This window comes from Emys orbicularis, chromosome 13, assembly GCF_028017835.1.
Source record: "Emys orbicularis isolate rEmyOrb1 chromosome 13, rEmyOrb1.hap1, whole genome shotgun sequence".
Classification (NCBI taxonomy): Eukaryota; Metazoa; Chordata; order Testudines; family Emydidae; genus Emys; species Emys orbicularis.
In genome coordinates this window covers 48,809,433-48,835,113 of record NC_088695.1, presented here as the reverse complement: position 1 = coordinate 48,835,113, position 25,681 = coordinate 48,809,433, and the positions used below count along the sequence as shown (strand labels likewise).

Below are 25,681 nucleotides of genomic sequence, written 5' to 3'. Positions count from 1 at the left end.
ATTATAAATTCTCCTCTCGGTTTCTGCTTGCTGTTTTCCTTTTTGTAATTATTTTGACAAAAAATATTTTTTAATGGAGTTAAATGTTGAGGGGTGGACAATCTCGAGCAATCAGAGAATATTGGCTGTCAGGGCTTCGCGTGACCTCACATGCTGCACAGTATGCACAGTTGCAGCGAACAGAGCAAAAGAAAATGTAGGTAGCTTGAAATATGGAATTAAACTGCTTGACAAGTTAGTTCTGTCTCTTTGCTTTTAAAATACCAAATATATGAAACTGACTAAACTACTAGTTTAGTTGGTAAATGGCCTGTTGGTTTTGTTGTTTTGCAAGGCTTAGAGTTAATGATAACCCATTGGGGAAATAGTCTGCCTGCAGCAAACAGAAAACTTTTACTTTTTTAGGGGCTTAATGAGGGTGTGTGTGTCACACTTTTATTGTAGTACATAGAGTGGTATGAATGACTCCTGTTAACAATAGATTTTATGCCTGCACTGTACTGTAAAATACAGGGATTTCTAGAGGGAGTTGCTTAGCCTGCGAATTCATCTACTGCCTGCAGTAATAGTCCATTGTAGATACTTGCAGCATAATACTCATATGCATGTTACTGGCTGACATCAGCGAGACTTTGAACAATATCAGTAGGCTTCACTGGCACTTGGGTGCCCTGGTGATGCATGCATTAACAATACATAAGATATCTAAATAGATGTATAGCTAAACTTGTAATGGTTCTAGGGCTGGTTCCTTGCTTGGGGCTTACTGCAGTTACAATACATTGTGGTAGTTGTTTGTTTCACAAAAGGGCATGATCCTCATTTGTGTGAAATGGGTTTGTTTGCCATGTTCATCAAAGCCCATATTTTAAATAAAGCTGCTAGTTAAATACTAAAAATTGGGGGAAGGAGCGTAGTCTTTAAGGAATCCCTTTTCTTGTAGAACTAAGTGGTATCCTGTATATCTCTAATTTCATGCAATTCTCTTGTGTATGATATTCCATAACTGCGTGGCTTTGTGGGAGGGAGGAGGTGGTAGAGAGAGGATCCACATTTATTTAAGATCGACAGAAGGGTACATTGCACGGGTGTAAGTAATGGTGCCAGTGAGTGGGGAGCCAGGCCCGTATGAGTGCCAGGGTCCATACAGGCCCCTTATCCCACAGAATGTACTGGTACTTAGAGGCAAGTGTCCTGGATGTCATAAATAGGTCAAGTTACACTGAGGGTAAAGGCAGGATTTATGTACTTGGGAGAGAGGAGTCAGTACTAAATAGCTGACCTTTTCTAGAGTGTTAAAATGGAGAAACACACACAGTTCTGAGAACAGAGGATGTTTGGAAGGCCAGTTTCTTATTTCGTGCTTGACAGGAATTACAGTAACTGAGGTAATAACTTGACTGACACTCAGAGGAGATCTTACATGGACAGGAAAGCAAGCTATAGCACTGGGATTAGTGGGTTAAGTTCTTTAACTCTGTGGATGCTGGCATTTATAAATTTGTAATGCTAATTGTGTCTGTCTTGGATTGTCACCTAGTGTTTGGAAATACTTTACATTTAGGCTATGTCTACACTGCAGACCTTACAGCGGCACAGTTGTACCTCTGTAGCTGCGCTGCTGTAAGGTCTCCTGTGTAGCCCCTCTATGCCGGTGAGAGAGAGCATCTCCCACCGACATAGCGCTGTCCACACCGGCGCTTTTGTTGGTGAAACTTTTGTTGATCAGGGGTGTGTTTTTTTTTTTTCCACACCCCTTACTGACAAAAGTTTGACCGACAAAAGTGCCAGTGTAGGCATAGCCTTAGATTTGTTTACAGTTGTGCCTGTCAGCATTTTCTTCACACATTATAGAGGTCAATATTTTAAATAAAGACATGCCAAAAAGACACTAAAAAGCAAACCTTGTTAAAAAAAACAAACAAACCCAAACCCAAAATAAGCTCCACTCCATTATCCCTCTTCCCTCTCACCTCTCTCCCCAAAAGCTTAGGAAAACAGGTAACTCCTTGTGCTTAAGACTGTGGCTTTGTCTACACTGGACTTTCGTTAGTAAAACTTTTGTCATTCTGGGGTGTGAACTCTTCCCCCCCCCCCCCGACAAAAGTTTTACTGACGAAAAGCGCTGGTGTGAACAGCACTTTGTCAGCGGGAGAGTTCTCTCCTGCCAGCGAAGAGCGGCTACACTGCGCACCTTTTAGCTGTAGTGGCGCAGCAGTGTTGCTAAAAGGTGCCTAGTGTAGACGTAGCCTGAGTTGGTTGTAGTCTGTTATTCCCTGCAAGTCACTGTAAACTGCAGTTTACATCATTTTAACTTGTTAATATAGTGCTTATGTAAGGTGTTAGCCTGATAGCACTAGAAAATGAAATGGTTTTACTGCAGAACTGATGTCACAGTGGCATTGAACATTTCCTGCACACTCATCTCAACCTGTTTTGCAGAGGCCACTTGTAGGGATGAAGGTAGTTCAGTCTCCATGCTCAATGGGCTACTGTGTCTCTGGGAACCTGGACTTGAAGGTGTCTTTATGTCACAAGTGAAAAGGAGTCTGGAGTCCCACTTGTCTCTAGTGGATTGTTCTAGTGGATTTCCCAGTGCTCATAAAACCACCATGGGGCCTCTGCTTTGCGTGATTGGCAGCCCCTACTGAAGGGAACCAGTATTGTTTCAGAGGGGAAATTAGTAGAGCTTCCTAGGGAAAGCGTATTGTAACCAGTGGTATCAGTCCTCTTTACTGAGCACAAAACATTACCCAAACAATTAAATTAATGATACAAAAGGGAATCCAGGATAAGAGAGAAAACACTCTTTTTTTGTGTGCACCAAAATATCTGTGGCTGTTTATACTATAGAAAAGTCGAAGGTGAACATAAGACATGGTGCTGGATTTTGCTCATATAAGTGCATTATGATCCTACTGTAGTAAATCACTGTAGCTCATTAATATAAGCAAGTCTGCATTAGTCATACACCATCACACTTTTTGTTAGTAAGAATGAACAATCGAGTTATAATTTACTTGAGTGTTAATTAAAAAGCGATTAAGCTGTAATGCTGCTTGCCTTCTCACTGGCATGGTCATCAGACAGTGGCGCATGGGAGGCTGTATGTAGCTGGGAGAGACATTATTAACTGACTTGTTTCTGAATAACAAAACACTAAATCTCTGGTATCAGGGTGGGAGATGTTTCCTGCACTTCTAGTCTTCTCTTCTCCTTCCTCTATTTACCATTAATTGTCATCACCCGGATAGTGGATAAAAGGATAAACTTTTTGCTGTAAATCTTTCTGGTGAAGTGTGTTTTTACGTGACAATGGCAATCTAGTGTTAATACTGAAGATGTAATTATGGAGTGTAACGTGGGTCACAAAAGCATAAGATGTCAACATCTGTTCTAGCAGAGAAACAAACATGAAACATAGATCCAGTGGTTTTAAGGGCAATAGTTGTTATTACCCTCATCTAGAATGACCCACCTGCATAACATGGGCTATAGAACTTTATCCAGGGATTCCTATATAAAGATCAGTAATTTGTTGCTGAAAAATGTTCCATTCTCTATCCCTAAATGTGTTTTTGGCAATATGGCTGTATTTGTACTGGGGGTGTGTGCTTTTTACTCCCGGTGCTTATAACATTCTTCATTGGAGCTGGCAGGCAGGGTGCAATAGATTTATTGAAAAAAATAAAAATAAAAATAAAACACCCCAGAGCCACCTTATACCAAGAAGTACTTCCTTTCCTTAGAGCTAAGCATTGTTTTATTACATTGAAAATATTTTCAAGGAAATGAAACTATTTTTTAATAATCTTGTAGTAACCAGTTCTCAGCTTGGGAACGATTCTGTCAGATGAGTCTTCAGAAAGTAAATGAATTGATGATATAGATGATAAAATAACTCTTTATTACTAGTAGTGCTAGTTGCAAATGAAACATCACATGTATTCTACCTTGAATTAAGGGAATATTTAAAAAGCCTTGCATAGTAAGAAACTCTTGGTAGAGGTGTGGAAACCGAAGCAGATCAACAGTTGATTCAGATTTTTGACTGTGATGAAATGGTTTAGTTGACATTTGTCAGTGATGTATAAAAAAGGTCACCACTATGTTTGCTTGGAACCTGATTGAAGGGAACATTTTAGAAGAATTCTTGAAACTTTTTTTCCCCTCTGCATGCATAAGGAGTGAGAAGATTTCCACCCATGTTCTTGTAGCAAAGGAAAGGGGACATTCAGTTAAATGTGAGGGTAACATATGCAGTGCATCAAGATGGAGCTACATCTCAAATGTATGCGAAAGGTGGAATTGCTGAAAAAGGAGTCGCCTGCTAGATGAGCAGGTCTTTCTATAGAGAGCCTAAAACACAGGAGCCATGGCACAAGAGCCAGCAAACAGAGCTGAAAACAGCTGAGAAGAAGGAGGGAAGAGAAGAAGGGATCCAAACCCCTGTTCCTTAGGGGCAGCAAGTCAGTTCTTGAGAGAGAGAGAGTGAGAGAGTGTGTTTTGCTTGCTGATTTGTTTTCAGTTTGAAAGTATGGTATGGGGCAATGTGTTGTGAGAGAAGCAGAGCCTTTGATCACAACTGAACCTTGATTGGGGGCCCTTGCAAAGGAAATTCAACCCAACAGTAAAAGGTTCTTTAGCCATATAAATAAAAAGAAACCGGGAAAGACTCCATGTTGAGTGGTCCCACATCTTATGTGGTGCAGACTAGGTGTTGGGCCATACCTAGATTATCTTTAAACAAATACTTTACCCCAATTTTTAATAAGGGTAACGAGGAGTGAGGAGCTTGGGGCAGTGGCATGGTGGCTAATGGGAACAAGGATATGGAAGTACAGGTGACCACATCTGAGTGGAAGCCAAACTCAAACAGCTTAATGCGACCAACTGGGGGTGGAAGGGATGGATAAACTCCATCCAAGAACATTAAAGGAACTGTCACATGAAATTGCAAGCCCAATAGCAAGGATTTTTAATGACTCCATAAACTCGGGTCATATCCCATGACTGGAGAATTTGAAAATATAGTACATATTTAAGAAATGGGGGTGGGGGAGAAGTGATCCGGGAAACTACAGGCCCTTTAATTTGACCTCAGTTGTCTGCAAGGTCTGAGAACAAATTTTGAAAGAGAATATTTATTTAAGGACATTAGTTAATGTTAATTGGGATAAACTACAGCATGATTTTACAAAAGGTAGATTGTGCTGCACCAACCTGATTTTTCTTTGAGAAGCTAATAGATTTTCTAGACAGAAGAAATGCAGTAGATCTAATCCAGTGATTCTCAAACTTTCATAGTGGTGACCCCTTTCACACAGCAAGCCTCTGAGTGCGACCCTCCTAATAAATTAAAAATACTTCTTTATATATTTAATACCATTATAAATTCTGGAGGTAAACCGGGGTTTGGGGTGGAGGCTGACAGTTCGCGGACCCTCTCCCATGTAATAACCTTGTGTCCCCCTGAGGGGTCCCAACCCCCAGTTTGAGAAACCCTGATCTAATCTAATTAGAGTTCAGTGAAGTATTTGATGCAGTCCTATGTGGGAATTTATTAGTTAGAGAAGATGGGCATTAATATGAGTATTGAATGGTGGGTAAGAACTAGTTAAAGGGGAGACAACAAAGGGTCATATTGAAAGGTGAATTTGCAGGCTGGAGGAAGGTTAGTAAAGGAGATCCTCAAGGATTGGTCTTGGGACCAAGCTTATTTAACATTTTCATTAATAACCTTGGTGCAAAAAGTGAGAGTGCGCTAATAAAATTTGCAGATGACACAAAGTTGGGAGGTATTGCCAATATGGAGGATTACCGGAATATCGTACAAGAAGATGTGGATAACCTTGAAAACTGGAGTAATAGAAATGGGATGAAATGTAATAGTTCAAAGTCCAAGCTCATGCACTTACCGGCTAACAAAAAGAATTTTTGATATAATCTGGGGCTGTATCAATTGGAAGCGACAGAGGAGGAGAAAGACTTGGGTGTATTAGTTGATCACAGGATGATTCTGAGCTGCCAGTGTGATGCAGCCATGTAATGAAATCATAGTATGCATCAGGCGAGGTATTTCCAATAGAGATAGGGAAGTGTTATTACCATTATACAAGTCACTGGTGAGACCTAATCTGATGCTAGGTCGTCTCAGATTAGTAGAGGGTGCTGTCAGCAGGTATTCTTCATAAGATCCCTGGGGATCTGGAATGTTCGCCTGCTTCAGTCAAAAATACCCCAAAGTTGCCAGCACTCTATAAGGCCCATTTTTCTTGTCTACCATTTGGATTAGCAGAGTGAAATGCTAGCCAATTTGTTGGGAGTGTTTTGTATGGAGAGCTGTTTTTTGGCAGAAGGGGTGAGCTGACTGAAATTGACATTTGACTTGTAATTTTATAGAATTTGCAGGGTGCTCAAAGACTGTGCATAGGCACTTTTTTAGGCTCTAAATTGAAATAAAATTTAATTTAAAATACTTTTTTCACCCAGTGTAGAATGCACCTACGGAACTCATTGTAACATAGTATCATTGAGGCCAGGAGCGTAGAAGATTAAAAACAAATTAGATATTTATATGAATAACGAGAACATCCAGAGTTAGTCAATATTAAACAAAGCAAAAAACCCTCAAAGAGTTTGGAAAGTGAAATAAATCCATTTGCTTCAAGACATAAACCAAACTGTAGCTATTTGGGGGTTCCCTTTAGAGAGCAGTCTGAAATTGTTTGACATTAGATGGGATCAGAAACAGATGTATATAATAAAGATCCTCATCAACATAGGAATTGTCATAATAGATCAGAGGAGTGGTCTATCAAGTTCATTCTTCCATCATTAGCCGTGGTTAGTATCAGCAGCTTCAGAGAGAGGTGCAAGAAAACCTTATAGCAAGATGTTATGGATAATCTGCCCACAGAAACCCATCCCTGGCATATTCACGCATGTCCGCTTTTGCACGGTGTACAGATTATTTCTCAATTGCAATATTTTGTTTGTTTTTTCCCTTTATTACACAGTTCCTGTCCATATCTTTTCCTCACCATTTACCATGGTACACACTGAGCATTTCTAAGGGTCCTTTTGTCACGGAGTCCCCGGGCGATGCTCTGGAACTGCTCCCCACAAAGCCAGTCAGGACTTTGGGGAGCCTCCTCTCCCATGGAGCAAACTGTCTTCAGGGCAAGAAGCTCACACGGCTTCATCTCCTGGGAGCATTCAGCATATGCCCCTCCGTGCGCTTCCCACAGCGAGCCCGCCCAGGCGGGGTCCTGGGGAAGCCAGAGGTCCTGCACGCACCCCCACTTCGCAGTCAGAGGTGACTCTTAGCCAGCCAGTAAAACAGACGTTTATTACCTATTCGTATCTCTCTGTTCCTGAGCCCCTTCTAGTTCGAACTGGGGATCACACGTCTTCTGAGGATAATTGCCAGATTACCCCACTGTGCTCATATTCCTCTCCTTTGGCTAACTTTAAACCTGGGATCTGACAAGTGTCCCAGATTTTTGAACATGCACTACAAATATTCAAGGGGTCATTCTCAGTGAGGAACGGGCATGCTCTTGGCATGCATGTTCATAAATGGAGTTCAGCAACAAATATATTTGTTCAACTGATCCACATGCATTTAACAATGAATTTGGATTGGACTCGTGTCCCTTATTCCGTCCTAGAATAAAAGCTTAATATATAAGATCTCTCTGAAACCTCTGCTTCTTACTTTAAAGTGTATCATTTCCTCAGGGCTTTTCAACCTTGGGGGAATCTCCATGAAATGCTGATAAGGGAGTCTTGATTGTGCTGTTCCACCTGTGCCCTAGAAAGCACGACTTAATGCTTGTTAATGTAACATGGTGATGGCTAACTTGTACTGCATCCCTGATTGCTGCAGTGTTGTTTTTTTTTTTTGTCAAGGACGTGGCTTGGGATGCAGTCCAGGAGCCAATTTTCCTGCTAACTTTCTGCAGCAGAGTCTCTAGGATAGAAGCAGGAATCAGCAGAAGCTGTAGAAATTTGATCCTGACATACTGGGTTTTTTGTTTCCTTCCTAGAATGTTTAGTCTCTTAGCCATGTGCTCCAGTTTCTAGTTTTCTTTATAAATTATACATTTATATGGCTCCAGCTTTGCAGTAAGTTTTTTGCCTGCTGTTCTGAATCTTAATGAGCACCCCGGGGATGTGGAGATGCGGGTGGCTTTGCTTCAGACAGGCAAGGGAATGCTGAACACTTCTGACATAAATATAGAGAACCACACTGCCTCTTTTGTTTCCTTTCCCTAGTTTAGGTATTGATATGGAGAAGAGAATGGGCAGGAGGGAAGAGCTGCCAAATGCAATTTTTAAGCAGTATTTTTGTCTGAGAAAAGCACTAAGTAGCTGGTTTAGTGCTGGTCCTAGGTACTGATAAAGTTAAGATGCTATCGGGTTTGGATTTCATACATTTGCACTGCCCCTTGTGGATATGGAAGCAAGTGTGATGAATGTGCTGCTTGATCAGTTTTACTTTGTTGCTGTCAAATCAACAGCCTTAGGCAAGACTAAGAAGGGCAAACAAGTGGTTTGTTCCAAACTGAAAACATCACGCATCCTATGTAGGTACCACAGACATAGTACCTCAGTATCCTTTAAAGCCTCTTTTGAGGCTTTAATTTTTTTAATTTAAAACACTTTTTTATATTAGATGTAAGCTATCATGAATATCCAGAATAGGAAAAAAACCCTTTAAAATGTAGTGACATGTCTGTGCTTAATGTAGCACAAAACTGGCATATTTAATGCAAAAATTAAGTGCATTTTTAAGGTTACATATATAAAAATTGGTATTTCTTAACTCTGTGGAGTTCCAATACTAAGACACAGGAATAGAAAACACTACATAGTTTGCTGCTGGAATGTTCATTTCTTGACTTGTTATTTTAATGGTACAAACTTAGTCTTGCTTTAGTACAGTTTTAAAATTCAATTTCCTTGTCTGTGTTCTTTTGAAAAAGGGGGGGGGGGGAGAAGAATCAGGAACTGTTTAGCTTACATAGTTTATGGGTTTTGCACACTTTACGAGTCGAGCTGGAAGTTCCTCATATTGAAAAATGTGCACTCAGTAAATGGTATGTGGGGAGAGTGCATCTTCGTGCACGCCTGTAGGCTTCAGGAAATCAACATGAGGTTTTAGATAGCCATGTTTTTCAGTCAAACCAGTTTATTCAACCCAAGACACTAGACTTTGTTTACAAACAGAATATTTGAAAATTCTGGCCTGAATCCTTACCCCTAAAGCACTGAGTCTAGGGACCCAATCCCACAAACAATTAAGCACATGGATAATTTTATCCATGAAAGTAGGATGGGGGCCTAAATTGGAACAAAACCAAGAGATGACAACTTGGGAGCAGGTGACCAAGGTGAAGACAATATTGATCCTAGCATTTCTGTCAAGGGTAAAATGCAGTTCTTGAAGATTTGACACTTGCATAGTATTTTAAAGATGGTATCTGCAGAAGTACAGCAGCAAGATGGGGCATTATTTCAGCTGTGAAAGAAGGAAGAGTAATCCCCAATGAACTGCCAGCACTTGCTGCAGTGCCTGTTTTTCCTTGGTGATCTACCATCCGAATAGTGGCCAGGCCTGACCCAGGGGAGTGTTGAGATCACTCCCTGAGGTACCTTTGGCTGCACCATGTAATCTGGTTAGTTTGAAAAGTTTTTGGTTTTGTTATATTACAAAATAGAAAGTGCTTTATTTCTTTGACTTTTTTTGTAACACTTATTGCTTTGAAGGTCTGTAATTCAGTTCTGGTGCAGTTATTGCGTTAGGATTAGATGTTCAGTCATGTCAGGTTACTTGCAAGGAGGCTGTTTTTAAAGGAAAGTGAAATAATGATGAGTGCAACTCTAGGACCATTATTGTATGCATTGTAGTCGTAGCCATGCCGGTCCCAGGATATTAGAGACAAGGTGGGTGAGGTAATATCTTTTATTGGACCAATTTCTGTTGTTCTTCACCAAACAAGGAGCCTCCACCGGAGAAGTAGATAGCATCATGGAACGGGTCACCCAGAGAGAACCTGCTTCAATATAGAAATAAAACCTCCTTTGACTGCACACCTCCAGTTGTCACCTATCACTCTGCATTGGAACCCCTACAGGGTATCCTCAAACAGCTACAACCAATACTGGAAAAAAATCTTTCCTGAACCTGCATTTCTTGCCTTCAAACACAACACCCCCCACCCTCCCAATCTCTCCAAGCTCACCAGATGCAAGCTCACCATAGACCAGGACACCAACGGAAAGGGATGATACCAAGCTGTGAGGGATTGCAAGTGCTTTGGAGGATAGGATAGGATTAAAATTCAAAATGATCTGGACAAACTGGAGAAATGGTCTCAAGTAAATAGGATGAAATTCAATAAGAAAAAATGCAAAGTACTCCACTTAGGAAGGAACAATCAGTTGCACACATACAAAATGGGAAATGACTGCCTTGGAAGGAGTACTATGGAAAGGGATCTGGGGGTCATAGTGGATCACAAGCTAAATATGAGTCAACAGTGTAATGCTTTTGCAAAAAAAGCGAACATCATTCTGGGATGTATTAGCAGGAGTGTTGAAAGCAAGACATGAGCAGTAATTCTTCTGCTCTACTACACACTGGTTAGGCCTCAACTGGAGTATTGTGTCCAGTTCTGGGCACCACATTTCAGGAAGGATGTGGGCAAATTGGAGAAAGTCCAGAGAAGAGTGACAAAAATGATTAAAGGTCTAGAAAACATGACCTATGAGGAAAGATTGAAAAAATTGGGTTTGTTTAGTCTGGAAAAGAGAAGACTGAGAGGGGACATAACAGTTTTCAAGTACGTAAAAGGTTGTTACAAGGAGGAGGGAGAAAAATTGTTTTTCTTAACCTCTGAGGATAGGACAAGAAGCAATGGGCTTAAATTGCAGCAAGGGAGGTTTAGGTTGGACATTAGGCAAAACTTCCTGTCAGGGTGATTAAGCACTGGAATATTGACCAGGGAGGTTGTGGAATCATCATCATTGGAGATTTTTAAGAGCAGGTTGGACAAATACCTGTCAGGAATGGTCTAGATAATACTTAGTCCTGCCATGAGGTGGGGGAACTGGACTAGATGACCTCTCAAGGTCCCTTCCAGTCCTATGATTCTTTGATTCTAAAGTGGCACCAGACCCTGTCAGAACAACAGATGCAAAACCTGCAGACATATCTCTACCACTACAATGATCAATGCAGGGATTTGGAGCAATCAAATTTTTGAATTGCTCTGCTCCAGCTCCGGGCATAAAACCCACTGCTCTGCGCTCCAGCTCCGGGCTCCGCTCCAAAGCCCTGGATCAATGCTCCCACAACACACCTTTCAATGGATCCCTCACATGTCTATCACAACATGTGGTATACCTCATCCAGTGCATGAAATACCCCAATAACAACTATGTGGGTGAAACCAGACAATCACTACATTCTCAAATGAGCTCACAAGAAAATAAGACAAAAAAACCCTATCAACTGTGGGTGACTTTTCACAAAGCAATCACTCTATGTCTGATCTATCAGTCCTTATCCTCAAAGCAAAGGAAACCCGCACAACACTTTCAAAAGACGATCCAGGGAGCTTGAATTCATTACTCTGCTAGACATCAAGAATCATAGACTGAACAGTGAGATTGGATTTATGGCTTATTACAACAACCTGTAACCCACTGACTTCTTCCTTTTGTCCTATGACTGCAGAGGTGTTATCAGGCCATTCTACCTTGAATGGTCCCTTAGAATATATGCTAACTACTCATGCTAAACAATCTGTTCCACCTTGCATTTAGCTGTTGCACTTGGAGTACCTTTCTCAGACCTGAAGAAGAGCTCTATGTGGCTCCAATGTGTGTCTCTTTTATCAACAGAAGTTGGTCCAATAGAAGATAATACCTCACCCACCTTGTCTCTCTAGGACTATTAGTCATAGGTAGCTGCATAAGGGTTAATATCATCAGAAAAGTTCCATTAAGGTTCTCAAATTTATTTGAGAACTTGTCAGATGTGGTGGAGTCTTTAAAATTCCTTTATAGTTCATCTTTAAAAATAATTAAAAATTCCAAGTCCTTCCCAGAATATGTATTCTAGAGTTCTGGGGGTTTCCCTCTCTCCACACGCTCCAAAAGCTGGAGACAAACTGCTAAAGGGTAAAGAATGCAGTTCTGCTATAGGTAATATCCCGAACTCTGCTCCTGAAAGGTTTAATATTTTAAAAAAACAAAATTTTCATTTGTATGTTTCACTTTTTTAAAAGGTACATTGACACCTCCAATACACCCTCTTTTTAAAGAGAGCACTTTAAAGTGTACCTCAGATTGCCAACACATTTTAAAGGTCTTAAAAAAACCCCAGCTAAACAAAAAACCCACCTTCTAGCCCACTGATTTTTTTTATTTTTTTTGTCTCTTGCTTGAGTGGTCACTTAAGGCAGGGTTTACGATATTCTGTTATTGATCTGGAATCTTGAATAGTGTGTTCACATTACTTTTTAATAAAGCATTTCAGTTAGACATTGACTAATCCAGGATGCTTGGCAGAAATCTATTGGCATCTGATCTCCATAATGTACAGCAGTATGGGCCCTGGAAATGAAGAAATCTTAGTAATGCAAGATTTAAGTAAAGCTTTATTAAATCTCTTCTGAGAACTGGAGGGAGCCTGCTGGATGTTTATGAGAATTCAGTGAGATTGCAGATTAACAAAGTAAGAATTAACGCAGTTCTGCTGGAACAAAAAGAGAACTTTCATAGCTTTCTTATCTCCAATTTTTCTTCCCACTCTTAACAGAATGCTTAAAATGTTGCTTGTTAAGGATGGATTAACAAAGCTGAACTTGAACTCTTTGTGAGAGTTATACGGGAGCAATGAGAATTACAGCATCGGTAATAAGTGGTGAATTTTTTCACTAAGCATTATTATCTTCTCTTGTTTCTAGATGAAGACTGTTAGCGTTGCCTTAGTTTTGTGCCTAAACGTAGGTGTTGATCCTCCTGATGTGGTGAAGACAACTCCCTGTGCGCGTCTGGAGTGCTGGATAGGTAAGCTTATTGAATGTCTTTGGGAGCAGTTTGGAAATGTTGCTTTGTCTCATTAATGTTCAGGTGTATGAGCTCATTGCAGCCCCACCAGCATGTTTCTCCTGGGCTAAAGGTAGGTTGAACAAAAGAAAATCTGTGACATCTGATTTGAATGTCTGTGTAAATAAGTCCTTGCCTACACTACACAATTAGGTCAACGTAAGCTGCCTTGTGACAACCTAGCTGTGGAAGTATCTTTACTTAAGTCTGGCTCCTGCCGACGTAAGTGCCTTTCTATGCTAATTTAGTAACACCACTTCCCCGAGCGGCATAGAGTTATGGTCGATGTAATTGACTGCAAATGGCCTCCTTGAGCCATCCCATAATGCCCCACACTGGCAATTCAATCGATACAAGTGCTTCTGAGAAGGATGCACACTACCAACATAAGGAGCCAAGTGTGCACACAAGTGCAGTGGCTGGATGCCGATATAAGTTAAGTTGACATAATTTGGTAGTGTAGAGATGGCCTTAGGCAATTATTTCCCCAACAGTAAGTGCTGTGGTATGCACTACTTCCTGGTTTATTCCAAAATGCAACATGTGGAGGAAAAATATGATTCTGTTAGCTGTTTATTTTTTTTAGGCTTGCAAAGAGCCAGACGGTTACATTTTAAAAATACCATGTCCTACAAAACTCTTTGGCTATTTTGGATTGGGGGCGTGAATTTAGAAGTTAAGGATCCTTCCCAGAAACCGTCCTGCTGACAGCCCTTACTCTTACAAGTGTTTGATTCATTATTGTGGTGGTGGATACTTGTCCCTGGCCTTTTAATTGAAAATGGGGATTTCCCCCATGTTTTGGGGACAAAAGTTAGATTGCTGTCAAATTCGTCTGGTACTAATAATGTTGGGATGTGAAGTATTTCTCATGTGCAAGCTGTCTAACAGCTGTGTGTTTTCAGTAAATGAAACCTAAAGCCATGCCATCTAGAACATGCAATCTTGGGGCTTACAGCAGACTGAAGCAAATTCTCCATTGTACAGAGTTCCTGGTTTTCAAAATTGGCTTTCTCTTGTTCCCACCCTCACTGAAACTGGTATTCAACTTTTCTTACCAAAGATGTTAAAAATGCTGAAGATTTTAAAGTAGTTAAAAAGCACTGAACGTGCACCCACAAATGTATCCAAATGCAACAGATGTATTTGGTAGAATGAGCAGTTTGTAGCATTGATTTCTTGAGTGAAATATGAAATTCACCAAAAACTAAATTGGGTGGGGATAGGACAAAATGAAGAACAATCAGGACTCATCCAAATATGATGATTAGTGATTGATATCAGCAAGAAAAATTTAGTACAGTTCTTTTGTTTTAATTTAAAATATATAAAGTGCCTTTTACATTTTTTACATAAATTTAAAATAGTCACATAAAACCTGTACTGCAATGTAGTTTTGATATAACAAAAGCCTGGATTATGGTAACAACTTTTGGATATGAAAGAATCCTTCATAATATTTTAGCCAGATGCAGGTGGAGGGGAAAGAGCCATCCTGGGTAGTGCTGTTATAGGGCCATTTAACAGCAGTTATGGATTGCATTTAGACTCCTATCTTGTGAACTCTAGTAATAGATGGCAGGCACATTCAATCAAAAAGTCAGATGCAGTTCTTATCATGCCTCCTGGACATTTCCCTGAAACGATCAGAATTGCTTTGGTATTTGCTATCTAGCCTTCATTCGTAACCTCCTAATGTCAACCAGACATCAAGGAAGTCATAGAGAGCTAGGTGTCATCATCATCAGGTACCTTATCCCGTGCTTCTTCACTAACCCTCCTACAAGCCCAGTGTACACATTGCACAGGAAGGGAGACGAACTATAACCCCAGATGAGCAAATGCCACAAACTACCCTCTGGAAATTCTGCTCGAGGACAAACTGAGCCATCCAAGAGGAGCACCACCCACTTGTGATGTGGTCTGCTAGCAAGTCAACACCAGCTGATGATTGATGGTGTCCACATTGTGTTTGCATGTTGTAGTCCATAGTGCTGCTGATACGTTAGAGTTAATACTATTATTTTAAAGCTAAGAGGCTTATTGATAAAATAAGACATTTTAAGGGCTGTACTATAACTGCCAAGGCCCACCGCTTTGAATGTGCTTGTGAATTGTTCTGTAAGGTGATTCTGTGGACTATCCCTTGCTGCTGTGGCAGTTTTATCCAGATACCTTTGGTGCTCAGCTAATAAATTAAAAAACATGAAGTCTAAAGCATGATTAGGTAATTCTTCCTGCAGTCTGTTCCCTTTGCCTTCCTTGAATCTGTCTCATGTATCTCCCTGGAATGAGAGTTGAAGGAAGCATGCAGTTATGAATTCTAGCAAGGTGAGGGATTGGTGTGTATATCTCTGGTAATTTGCCCTCAATGAGCAGAGAAACATGGCTGAACTTGTTTTCTATTTGTCTTCGTGAAAACTAAGGTTAACCATTAGGCTTCTACTCCAGGTAATACACACAGTTTCCATAATGTTTCCTCTCCTTTCTAGAGGAATGACACCTGTCCTTTCTTCTTGATTTGTTTTGTTTTATGGTCAGACATTAAATGCCACAACAGTAATGAAGAAAATGCCATTCTAGAAGATGCATGCCCTGTAGCATGCGAAGAAAAATCTCTGTTTAAAAGTGGTATAAATGAGCCGAATGCTGAACAGGGGGAAATGTAATTCTACAGAAATCTCTTTTTATATATACCACCTAATAGAAGTTGTGCATCAAAGCAAGGCAGGAATATGTAGAGAGGTTTGTCAGGGCCTTTGTTTAGAAATGCATTAACTAGAAAGCTGTGCTTGATGTACATTAAAGAAATGCCCATTTTCGTCCATTTATTTAAAATGTCAGAGCACGTGTCTGTAAAAGTCACAAGAAAATGAAGGTGTTTCTGCTTGAGCTCTTTATCCCTCCTCCCTGCCAAAGGTGCTGCAGCCATTGGGACCGCCATGCAGACTGTAAAATTATAATTGCTACAGCCTTTATCAGCTTTAGTTGTTGGTCTTATTTTGTAACTAAATGGAAAGATTACTGCCTCTTCCCTGTCTCAGTAAAGAGAAAATGTAATGTATTGACTTATTCCTGTATAATAAATCAATAACTAAAATTATAAAGAGGTCCTATTCATCTCTCCACAAATGCCACTCCCTGTGCACATTGCCATCTAATTAGTCAAATTCTGCCGAGGCTATTGCAATTTTCAAGCTTCAGTATGAGATTTGATAATGTCAGTCCTATTCTTGTCCAGCATGAAGTCCTCTAGAAGGCACAGGTTAGCTCATAGCCAGGACCGGCTCCAGCATTTCTGCCGCCCCAAGCAAAAAAAAAAAAAAAAAGCCGCGATCGTGACCGGTGGCGGCAATTGGGGGGAAAAAAAAAAAGCCGCGATCGGCGGCGGCAGTTCAGCGGCAGGTCCTTCGCTCCTAGAGGGAGTGAGGGACCTGCCGCCCCCGAATTGCCGCACGTGCCGCCCCCTCCCTTGGCCGCCCCAAGCACCTGCTTGTTAAGCTGGTGCCTGGACCCGGCCCTGCTCATAGCAGCCTTCAGAGTGGGTGAGTCAACTTTTTAAAAAGTTACTTATTGAATGTGCCTTTTCTAGTCTCCCTGGTTTCCAACCTCAGGTTATTAACACCTTCATGGGCTGGTTTTATAGAGTGGCACCAAGTTCATTATTTTTGTACAAGGCTCTGAAAGGGCCTCATTAAAAATGCTAGTACCCCGAGGCGTTCCAAAGCCCACAGTACACATTTCTTCACTGAGTGAAACTGAAGTATTGTTCATTAGGCTTTTTATGCATTTAAATAAATTCAGCTCGAACTGTTAAGTAATCCTGTACAATTGCCAGTGTGTTTTGTTTTTTAATCATAGGGGTACTGCAGTAGCACCTTTGTATAGTTCACTTGCTATCAGTATTTCTATGATGAAGTCTGAGGGGCTTTTGAAGATTTATTATTCACCAGTTCCAAAGGGCTTGTGGTTGAAATTTGGCTTAAATGGCAAGAGACCTAGTGCAGTTTTTCCACAATTTGCTTGTTTTCAGAATAGTGGCAAAAATACATTGTTGCAGTTTAAAATAGAGGGTTTTTTTGTCTAGAGACTATATTGGTGACTGTTGGAACTGCAGGTTCATTAGTGCATTAAAGGAGATTTTGCGTTAAAGGACTGATCTTCCCCAAAGAAATAAATGGCGAAACTTTCATTAATTTCTGAATAGGGCCCTATCAAATTCAAGGACCATTTTGGTCAATTGCACGGTCATAGGATTTAAAACATCATAAATTTCATGATTTCAGCTATTTAAATCTGAAATTTCACGGTGTTGTAATTGTAGGGGTCCTGACCCAAAAAGGAGTTGTGGAGGAGGGGGTCCGCAAGGTTATTGTGTGTGGGGGGGTTGCGGTACTGCTACCTTTACTTTTGTGCTGCTGGTGGTGGCGCTACCTTGAGAGCTGAGCGGCTGGAGAGTGGTGGCTACTGGCCGGGAGCCCAGCTCTGGAGGCAGAGCCGCTACCAGCAGCAGCGCAGAAGTCAGGATGGCCTGGGATGGTGCTGCCTGCAGAGCTGGGCCCTCAGTCAGCAGCAGCCACCACTCTCCGGCCACCCAGGTCTGAAAGCAGCAGCGCAGAAGTAAGAGTGGCGTGGTATGGTATTGCCCCCCTTACTTCTGCGCTGCTTCAGAGCTGGACACCCAGCCAACAGCCACTGCTCTGCAGCTGCCCAGCTCTGAAGTCAGCGCAGAAGCAATACCATGACCCCCCTAAAATAATCTTGTGACACCCCCCCTCCCCCCCCGCAACTCCCTTTTGGGTCAGAACCCCCAATTTGAGAAATGCTAGTCTTCCCCGTGACATTTGTATAGCATAGGGTAAAAGCACACGAAACACTAGATTTCATGGTGGGAGACCAGATTTTTACATATTTTTCATTTCTGTGAATTTGGTAGGGCCCTATTTGTGAAGCAAGGCTTGACCTTAGTTTATGTAGATAGCTCTTCTTGGATAAAACTGAATGGGAGAGCCCATGGATTTGATTTTCTTTTTGTATCTCTCCTAAAATCTCAGTCCTTGCAAAAGCATTAATGATTCACCTCCCAAAATGCTTAAGAAATAAACCTTTCTATGAAGAAAAAAATGGTATATTTAAACTTTAGTGTTGATTTTTGGTATATACTGCTACCCTGCTGCCCACCTTGGCAACTGTTTGTGTACACTGTTGACATCCTGCCTGCCATTTGACCTTGACATCTTGGCCAAGTACTATTTGAAGTGGCGACAGAACCTAAATGTGCTTTCCATCTCACCAGCCGGTTAGCTCATTTACAGCTACAGATCCTTCTGAACAATCAGCCAATCGTTTTTGAACTGTACCCTACTTATTTGAGGAAGAAGCCTGACTGCTCTCTGTCCTTTCAATAACACATCAAGAAGACGTGCTAAAATCCAGTTGAGATTCGCACTGCTCCACGGGCTTGCCAGCTACTCATGGGGCTTTAGCGCCGCACCCTTATATACATCTACCAATGTCCTCATTATTGCGTCTGCTGAATACTGTGCAGCAGCTTGGGGCTCCAGTAGTCATTGTGATAAGTTGGACTCGATCAACCCTGCCCTTTGTATCCTTACTTTTGCCACGTGGACAGTTCCAGTCTCCTACCTTCCACTCATGGCTAGTAGTGCTCCCCCTGGTGGTTAAATGTGAAGGCAGGGCCCTGGCCACATTATTGTGTGCAGCCAATTGTTCAAACAGCTTACTTCACAATTTCATCTCAAAGCCATATCAAAAACACTGGCTGAAGTCAGGTGCCGCTTTACTGAAATAGTTGAGCCTCTCAAACGGTATGTTGGACACAACCTTTCTAAGGAACAATGGCAACAGGTGATATGGGACTATATTTTGGATCTCTGGCGCATTTCTTGGCAGATAGACAACTCAGATTTGCGTCTCCTAGTCTCTCCGGATCAGATTGTGTATGCCCCTCAGAACAATCATATGAATCAAAAGATCCTTCTTGTTATAACAGGAGATGTTGTGGTCGCAGGTGGTTTAACTTGCATATCTACTGTTGGGGCTTCCTGAGCTCCGGGCTCAAGAACAAACAATGTGCCATCTGGTTATGGACTGCTCTATCATCTTGTTGGTGGAGGGTGCACTTGATGGTTCCAGATGCTGCTGCTGTGATAGGGGCTACATCACTTTCTTAACATCTAGTTTGTTGTTTTTGCTGTTAGAAGCCATATGCCAGAAAAAGCTTTTGGTCTGTTAAGACAATCTCAGTAACCATTTAAAAAAAACCTTAGCTTCTCCCATACTGTATAAAGTGGTGTTATTCTGGTGCTGGAGGTATGCAATGGAGTATTTATGCTAAAGAAAACATTTAAAAGAAATATGACTTCATCAATTTTATGAACCTTGCTTTTTTAATCAATAAGATTCTACATTAAACTGGCCAGTTCTAGCTTCTAGATTCTTGATACTCATTGTGGCCAATTACACAGCTATGGGCTTTGAGTAAAGCAGATAAAGAACAGCTGAAATTGTTAAGTATGTTGGAACAGTGACTCTCCAGTGTCTAGGGAGATGAACTTTGTGCTCAAAAGTATAAAAAGCTTTAAAAAGGAGTTAATCAAATCTCTGTTGATAAACCAAGTATTTCCAAGTATTAATATAAAATCTAGGTCCTCTCACAGCCATTGTCCCCCTGCACCCCCATCCCCCGGGATTGGTGTATTTTTTTATTGTTATCGGCTCGTATTTATATTAAAAAACCTAAAGTTACACCTCACGTTTTTCCTAAGAAGATTTTGACTTCCCACTTTCAGAAAAAATGTTCTTATTGCAAGTTATTGCAGACATTGCTGCTCTTCAATTCTGTATAACAGTAGATAAACCTGGGGTCAATTCCTATGGATACTGCCCTTAGGTAACTATGGTGAAAAGCTTTGTGAATGAATTTGAAACTGATGGTTTTACCTTTAAAATAAATATCTTGAATCATGAAAGAAGCCTGTTTTAGAATATCATGAAAATATTTTATCACATGCACTAGCTGGGAGGCTGAAAGTGAGGAAAACTTTATTCTCTCTTACAAAGGTTGTGGATCGTACTTCGGCACAAATAGTGACTACCCAGACCATTATATTTTGTCATCTGAGTTCATTTTGAACTTGACAGAAACCTAGCCTGGAGTAAGTGAAGTTGGGTTATGGAGTTAAATACTCATTGAGGTGGATGATTTTTTTTTTTTTTTTTTGCCTTGTGCAAAAGCAGGTAATTTAGTAGTGATCAAAAATACTCATTTATGTTTTCTATTTCTAGATCCTCTGTCAATGGGTCCTCAAAAAGCTCTGGAAACGATTGGTGCAAATTTACAAAAGCAATATGAAAACTGGCAGCCCAGGGTAAGTGGGTGTATTTGTTCTTGACTTTCCCAACAGTACCTGTCCCCGTAGACCCGATACTATTATGGGATAAACTGGCTTAGGTTAAAAAGGAAGCTGTGCATCTATTATATAACTGAGTGATCTCGCAGCCTCCATTGCTTGCCTGTCCATTCTCGTGGACAGACTCTTGCAGGCTCTCAAACTCAGTTAGCTTTATGCTTCATGTCTCTCTTGGCTAACACTTTGTTTAACCATGGCAAGGGTAATTGTTCAAACTCTAGATGCTACATTGATATATATATATATATATATATATATATATATATATATATATATATATATATATATATATATATATATATATATATATTTATTATTAGTGGACTTTTTGGAGAATTTTAGACCTTTTTTGCAAATCATGGTCTCTTTTCTGTAGTGATAATGTTCTTGGTACATTTCTGCAACCTCAGCTAGTTGGAATGTGTAACTATCGGCTCCCACGTAGTATTGCATTTCTTAATGTTTTAGATGGAACAAACTAATAATCTTGTAAGCCCGTAGCTAATAGATGTTCCTGGTTTTGTTGAGAGAGGTACTTTTAGGGTTCAGTCACTGACTGTTAACTCTGCCTAATGCATTGGTTCTCAACCTGTTTACCATTGTGTGCCGCATATGCAGCTCTCAGTGTTATGTGGGGTGCATCCACACTATATACACATACACATACACATACTAGTGGGCTGCGGGTTGAGAACCACTAGTCTAATGTATGGCAGGCATATATTTTTTAAATGAAAATGTAATGAAGACTTGATCATAATGCCATAAAGCAGGTGATAAATAGCCAGCAGCTTACAGCTGTCTTTTCATTCCTTACTTTAAAATCACTTTTGAATCTTTGGTAAATTTCTTCGCTTCCTGATGTTTCAATGTTCAACATTTTAGGAGCCTCATTAAGGCTCACAGGGATGGAAGTTTATCATTTAATTTTTAAAAAATTAAAAATTTAAAACCTATTGAGTTACCCCCAGCATCATTAATTTCTAGTTTGTCCTGTCCATGTCCTTTTCTACAGGTCTTAGCTTAGACTGTGAGCTATTTGGGGCAAAACCTCTTCCTCCTTGTGTACTCTCCAGCATGGAGCACATTGTCACTAGTACACAGTAACTTCTCAATATGAAATGCATTTTATGTGACCTGGTTTGATCAGAGGAGAAGCAGCTTTACCAGTTGGGTTTGACTAAAATTTATGTTGTGCTTTTATATCCTATCCTGGTGGTTGAAATTGTTTTATTTCCTTATGTTTGTGAACTTATATCCTCCATTTCCAGGAAGGACTATGGGAAAGGCTATTGTTTCATCTTTTCCTTTTAACTCATATTTTCAATATTTTGATCACCATCTTTGAGGTTCATATACCTTGTATGTCAGCAAGGGGACTGCTCTGCTTCACGCCTGCTATATTGAAAATCTCATTGTTTCATGTACAAAATTAATCTACTATTTTTTCTGGCTGAAATCTTCATCAGTGAATGTTTTAGGAGCATGTCCTGAAATCCGGAAAATTTCTTTGGTATTTTGTTCCACTCAAAGCAGCGATGCTTGCTGAGAAAGACTTTGCTTTGGTTTTAGCAATGCCCTCAGGTAGTTTTAATCAGTCATTCTAGTTAAAATCGAATTGGTTATGCGTTGACATGAGGACGTTTCATAATTAATTGTTTCTATATAATTTATAAAATCAATATAGATAATAAATTTTGTTTTTTGTTTGGTCCTTGAGCCATGAGGCACCCAGTCTTGCTGTTTTCATGGCAGGCATCTCTTCCTGAAGACATTTTTGTTCTTTGTAAGGTCTTTGTTCAAGCTGATAGGTATCCATTAAGTATTAGTACCTTTATCGAGCATGGCTTTGGTGATGGGGGTATTCTTCCATTGGAGCAGAAATGTTTCCCTTAGAGTACAGTTGCTGTAGGAGTCCTATTCCGTCCTGTCCTCTATAGGTTCTCATACCACACTCCATCACCCTAGTATGTGAATGCCTTTCAGTAGGGCATTAAGTAATGCAATTAAACATCTATCACGTGGCATGTGTTCTCTCGTTGGGTATGTCTACACTGAAATTAAAAACTCATGGCTAGCCTGTGCCTGCTGACTTGGGCTCAGGTTCTGGGGCTGTTTAATTCCAATTTGGACTTCCAGGCTGGGGCTGCAGCCTGAGCTCTGGGACCATCCCACCTCACAGGATCTTAGAGTCTGGGCTTCAACCCAAGCCCAGAAGTCTACACTGCAATTAAACAGCCCCTCAGCCCAAGCCCTGCGAGCCTGAGTCCGCTGTCAAGGCCAGCTTTTGGTGTCTAATTGCAGTGTAGACATACCCGTCGTCTCCCCAGGCGAAGAAGTGTGTGCAGTCTTGATTTGCAGCGTTTTTGGTAGGGTGTTTTTTTTTATTTTAAATATACAGGTTGCTCTGTGTGTGTGTGTGTGTTAGAGAAGGCAAAGTCAAAGAAATACACCTTGCACATGCAGTGGAAGATGATGTGGTTTGTGATGGTCATTCATTCCTGGGCTGGTTCATTCCACAGTCTTAGAGCAGCCCCCATGTAAGTTGTCTCCGGCACAGGAGATCTTTACCCTTATTGTAGAGAATTCCATTGTGTCAGAAGAGCAAAGTTATTGACCACAGTCTACCTTTTCTGATACACTAAAGAAAAGTAACAAGTTTAGTAGAGGATATAGAAGGTGTAGTAAAACTAGGCAACCTTTCAATCCATTATCATAGTCCCTACATTTTCTGTCTCAAAGCCAGAGAAACAGTAAAATTTTAGCAGAGATGATTAATCTATTCAGAGCAGTCTCTACCTGTTAATAGCATTTAATTTTCCTATTATTTCATGGTGACGGGATGGGAGTGAACAGCCAGATCTACAGATCACTTTCTCTATACAATTGTTTTCAGTTAAGTATTCAATGGATGTGTTTTTTTGCATCAACATTTCATTCTTTTAATAGGTATTTGTTTGAAGGCCCTGTCCTAATTGTAACTCAAAATGTATTTAAGACAAGTTAATTTTCTTTTTGCATTTTCATTTTGGGTATACTGGAAACTTTCTCTTTTGATTCCCTTTTTTCAGGTAAGGGGTTTCATAATTTTTGTGTTGCACAGAAAACCCAATTTCATAGGCCTCTTCCTTTAACTGTTTTCTTTGAGCTCTTATGTAACTTGTAGTATTATAAGGTTACTTAAAGGGGATGTGCCATCTGGAGTGAGAGACAGCTTTGAGTACAAGATCCTCCTGAGTATTGACAAGAGTATGCCCTGTGTGTGAAACGTCAAAATAGTTGTAATGAGTGACACTGGTTATTACACATAATAGCATTTATTAAATTTTCTCTCTTTTTCACCAAAAGAAGTTGGTCCAATAAAAGATATTACCTCACCCATCTTGTCTCTGCATTTATTAAGTAATGGAATTTTAAATTTTCATAGTACAGGCCACGTCCGGTATCTTCCATTTCAACAGTAATTGAGGAAATTAATGCTCTGGAACACGTCTGATGTAAAACTCATAATGTACTGGGTGGAATCTAACATTATAACAGTAAAACACCTTGGTGCACAGTAAAAACAAACCTGTTTCTATGCTGTTTTAATAACTGAGCCCATGGTACTGGAGACTGCTGAACAGGCTTCTGTAGCAGCAGGTACTCTGTGTGTGGGCAGACCTCATGCTGCCTTGTAGAGTTTGCACAAAACATGAGGCAATTACTGAGCTCAGATGTTTGTGTGCAAGGTGCTTGGTTCTTAAAAGTAAATCACAGCCCTTTGAAACATTGCAAAGCTAAACACGTACCACTTTATTGCACTCTACAGGGCTCTTGAGTTTTCTGCAGTAATAAAGAGAAGTTGATGTAACATCTGCAATAAAACAATAAGAATGTTATTGAATTTCCTAGATCTTTGATGTAAATATTAATCTAGTTTTGTCTCTTTTGCTGTTTCTGACATAGTTGGAGATTTGGGGGAGGGACGAAGACTTGGAAAGGGAAAAATTTGGCAATCTGAAATAAGGCCAGGTCATTAAAACCTTCTGAGAGAGCTAGCTTTGTGGAGCTGCCTGTGTGAACTAGGAAACACCTGTCAGTATCTTTCGTATAGTGCAGGCATGAACAGTGCTAATTAACTGTACACTGGCCACTGAACACCTAGGATGGTCCTCCCAGTACAGTCCTTAAGATTTATCATCCAAGAATTATCACAGGACATCACTGCCAGTGCAGTCTTGTTTGTCTGACATTCTTCGTAGGATGTTGTTTGCAGGGGCGGCTCCAGGCACAGCGCAGCAAGCGTGTGCCTGGGGCGGGAAGCCGCGGGGAGCGGCCTGCTGGTTGCTGTGAGGGCGGCAGGCCACCCCCCGCGGCTTTCGGCGGCATGCTTGCGGGAGGTCCGCTGGCCCCCGGCTTCGGCGGCAATTAGGCGGCGGGGACGCCGATGGCGCGGCACCAGCGGACCTCCCGCAGGCATGCCGCCGAATCCGCGTGACCGAAAGCCGCCTGCCTACCGTGCTTGGGGCGGCAAAAAACATAGAGCCGCCCCTGGTTGTTTGAATCAATGTCTAGGAAATTATTGGTTTAAAAAAAAAATACAAATACACTAGGCAGAAATCCTGAAGAGGGGCAAGCTTGAAAATTCTATTTGTTTCTGAAAGCTCCCAGGCTGTGTCTGGTATACATTTCCTTGCCAGGTCTTATTGAGCCCCTTTCTAAATAATTTATCAGTTTGCCATTGCTTGAAGTATTTCTTCTGATTAAATTTAAGACTTTGCTTTATTGCTGTGTAGCTACATAAATTTGTGTGCTGCAGGAGGGGGAAAACACTTCAGCCGTTGTTTCATCTGCAAAATACTGCAGTTAAATAACATTTCAGTCATTTCATTGCAAGTCTCAAATGAAAGTTTTATTGGGGAAAAGGGAGTAGGAGATTACAAAGCTGCGGGCATACAGTGAAGAATTTCTCTCTCTGAAGAATTTTCCTAACAAATTAGAATTTTGGCAGTTCAGCTTGGAGATAATTTAGGTGGTGGTGAAAAAAATGATTTTGGGAAAAAGCAGCCTTTTCTATACACTGCCACCCTCCTCTCCTGGAGCAAAATACTTGATAGGTTTACTTTAGAAATTCTTCATGTACT

At 40.7% G+C, this 25,681-nt stretch overlaps 1 protein-coding gene across 2 annotated transcripts in view; it reads left to right on the top strand.

Annotated features, from left to right (window-relative positions):
- The window catches only part of RPTOR (regulatory associated protein of MTOR complex 1), a 297,707-nt gene that overhangs the window by 26,307 nt on the left and 245,719 nt on the right, over positions 1-25,681 (top strand). For both annotated transcript variants that reach the window (XM_065415691.1, XM_065415690.1), the window contains exons 2-3: positions 12,981-13,083; positions 20,431-20,513. In XM_065415691.1, the coding sequence (XP_065271763.1) occupies positions 12,981-13,083; positions 20,431-20,513 (186 nt within the window). The remainder of the gene's footprint in view (positions 1-12,980; positions 13,084-20,430; positions 20,514-25,681) is intronic.